Source organism: Trichechus manatus, unplaced genomic scaffold (assembly GCF_000243295.1).
Source record: "Trichechus manatus latirostris isolate Lorelei unplaced genomic scaffold, TriManLat1.0 scaffold00030, whole genome shotgun sequence".
NCBI lineage: Eukaryota > Metazoa > Chordata > Mammalia > Sirenia > Trichechidae > Trichechus > Trichechus manatus.
In genome coordinates this window covers 10,919,377-10,921,327 of record NW_004443966.1, presented here as the reverse complement: position 1 = coordinate 10,921,327, position 1,951 = coordinate 10,919,377, and the positions used below count along the sequence as shown (strand labels likewise).

General features: G+C 56.9%; 1 protein-coding gene across 1 annotated transcript in view; it reads left to right on the top strand.

Annotated features, from left to right (window-relative positions):
* IGDCC3 (immunoglobulin superfamily DCC subclass member 3) overlaps positions 1-1,951 on the top strand; it is an 8,630-nt gene that overhangs the window by 2,053 nt on the left and 4,626 nt on the right. The window contains exons 3-4 of the mRNA XM_012555097.1: positions 410-547; positions 1,819-1,951. The exon at positions 1,819-1,951 is cut by the window's right edge and continues 17 nt beyond it. Of these exons, the coding sequence (XP_012410551.1) occupies positions 410-547; positions 1,819-1,951 (271 nt within the window). The remainder of the gene's footprint in view (positions 1-409; positions 548-1,818) is intronic.

Genomic DNA, 1,951 nt, shown 5'->3' with positions numbered 1-1,951 from the left:
GGGTTGTTAACCAATGTCATAAAACAATATGTGTACTACTGTTTGATGAGAAACTATTTGTTCTGTAAGCCTTCACCTGAAGTACAATTAAAAAAAAAAAAAAAAAGATTGGTAGCTCAAACTCTCCAGCGGTTCCTCAGGAGAAAGAACTGGAGATCTGCTCCCATGAAGATTATGGCCTAGAAAACCCTATGGGGTAGTTCAACTCGAGGGCACCGAATAACAACAGAGGCCCTGAAGGGCCCGGAGCCGAGGGGCGGATGTGAGGAACAGCCGTGGTCCCCTAGCACTCCTCTCTGCCCACAGGGCCTGGTTTCTGGGTTGGCGGTTGTTTGCTACCCCACATCCTGGGTTGTGGGTGCAGTGAGGGGTACTAAGGCTCCCAGCTGATGTGAGGAACCTCCTCCAGGCTCAGGTTCTGGGGCTTACAAGGAGCCGACCATCCTTGTGGGGCCTGAGAACCTCACCCTGACGGTGCACCAGACCGCTGTGCTGGAGTGTGTCGCCACGGGCAACCCGCGCCCCATCGTGTCCTGGAGCCGCCTGGGTAAGCCTCACCCCGCGGTCCCTGCCTCTCCCACCCCTGACCCACCCCCTGGGAGGGCCGTCTCATCACCCAGCTCTGGGGAGACTTTGAATCCTGTTTGTTCTCCCTGGGAGTCTGTTCCCTCTGCAGGCCTGGGAGGGGCTAAGTTTCCCTGCTACTCAGCAGGGCCTGGGAGGCCCGACTGCCCCCTGAATTCTCCCTCCCCCTGCGGGGAAGGCTTAGCTCCCTGGGTTACCTCGTCCAGGCCCAGCAGTTCTGCTCTGCCCGCTCTCCCCCTCCTAGCCCCTTCACCCTCGCACCAGGCTTCCCAGAACCTGTCTGCGGCTCCCAGCACCCCAGTCTCTCTCCCCTCCCAGCCACCCTTGCCCTCTGTACCTGGCCGTACTCCCCAGCTGTGCAGTCCCCCAGCCCCTCAAAATCTCAACTAGTTGTCAAAGCCTCTGTTCTGGCCCCCTAAGTTCTCCAGCCTAAATCCCTAGGCAGCTGAAGGAGCAAAATGAAAGTGTGCAGATGGGCCCACATTGTCTGAGTGGAAATGTCATTCCGGGGAAGGAAACTCTGGGGGTGGGGGCTGGGGTCGCATTCACCAGGAGACTGTGCCACATTGTAGCAGCTGAGTGATCCGGGAAGGAGGGGCAGCCTGCTGGATAATGGAGTAGATTTCACCACTTCAGGCCCTGAATGGGGAGCTGTCTCCTTGTATTCGGAACTGTGCTAATCTGATTGTGGGGCGGGGCAGGTCCCTGGGAGAGGTTGGGAAGAGTGGCCACTAGGCACTGCAAGGACCATGTGGTCTAGCATTTCCCCAACTGAGATGCGTCAGGGAAAGAATGACTTGGTGGTCTAACAAGCTTGGGAGACGAAGTTAGCCAGGTCTGTTTCCTGCGGGCCTTCTCAGAGCCTTTCTGTGTATGGGCCCTGTGACAGTCCAGGACTGGGATGGATATTTGACTGTGAACTTTTTTCAAGAGCAACAAACCAGGTTGGGAAATATTGATCTAATCCATTAGGATGGAAAACTGAGGGGAAGGGACTTGAAGGTCACTGATAAGTCAGTGACAGTGCCAGGATGGCGACCTGGGTCTCTGGCTGCCAGGTGAGTTTCCTGTTCTGTCCTCTGCCACCTCCACGGTGCAGTGATGCTGGTAAAGGAGATGGGGAGTCCAAGATCGGGGACCCCCGGGAGACTGGTGCAGCAGTGAACAGTTTGGAGTGTTTCGGAATGTTCTTCATATCTCTCTGACCCTCTCATTGCCCCCCTTTCTCCCCAGATGGCCGCCCCATCGGGGTGGAGGGCATCCAGGTGCTGGGCACCGGGAACCTCATCATCTCCGACGTGACCGTCCAGCACTCAGGTGTTTACGTCTGTGCGGCCAATAGGCCCGGAACCCGCGTGAGGAGGAC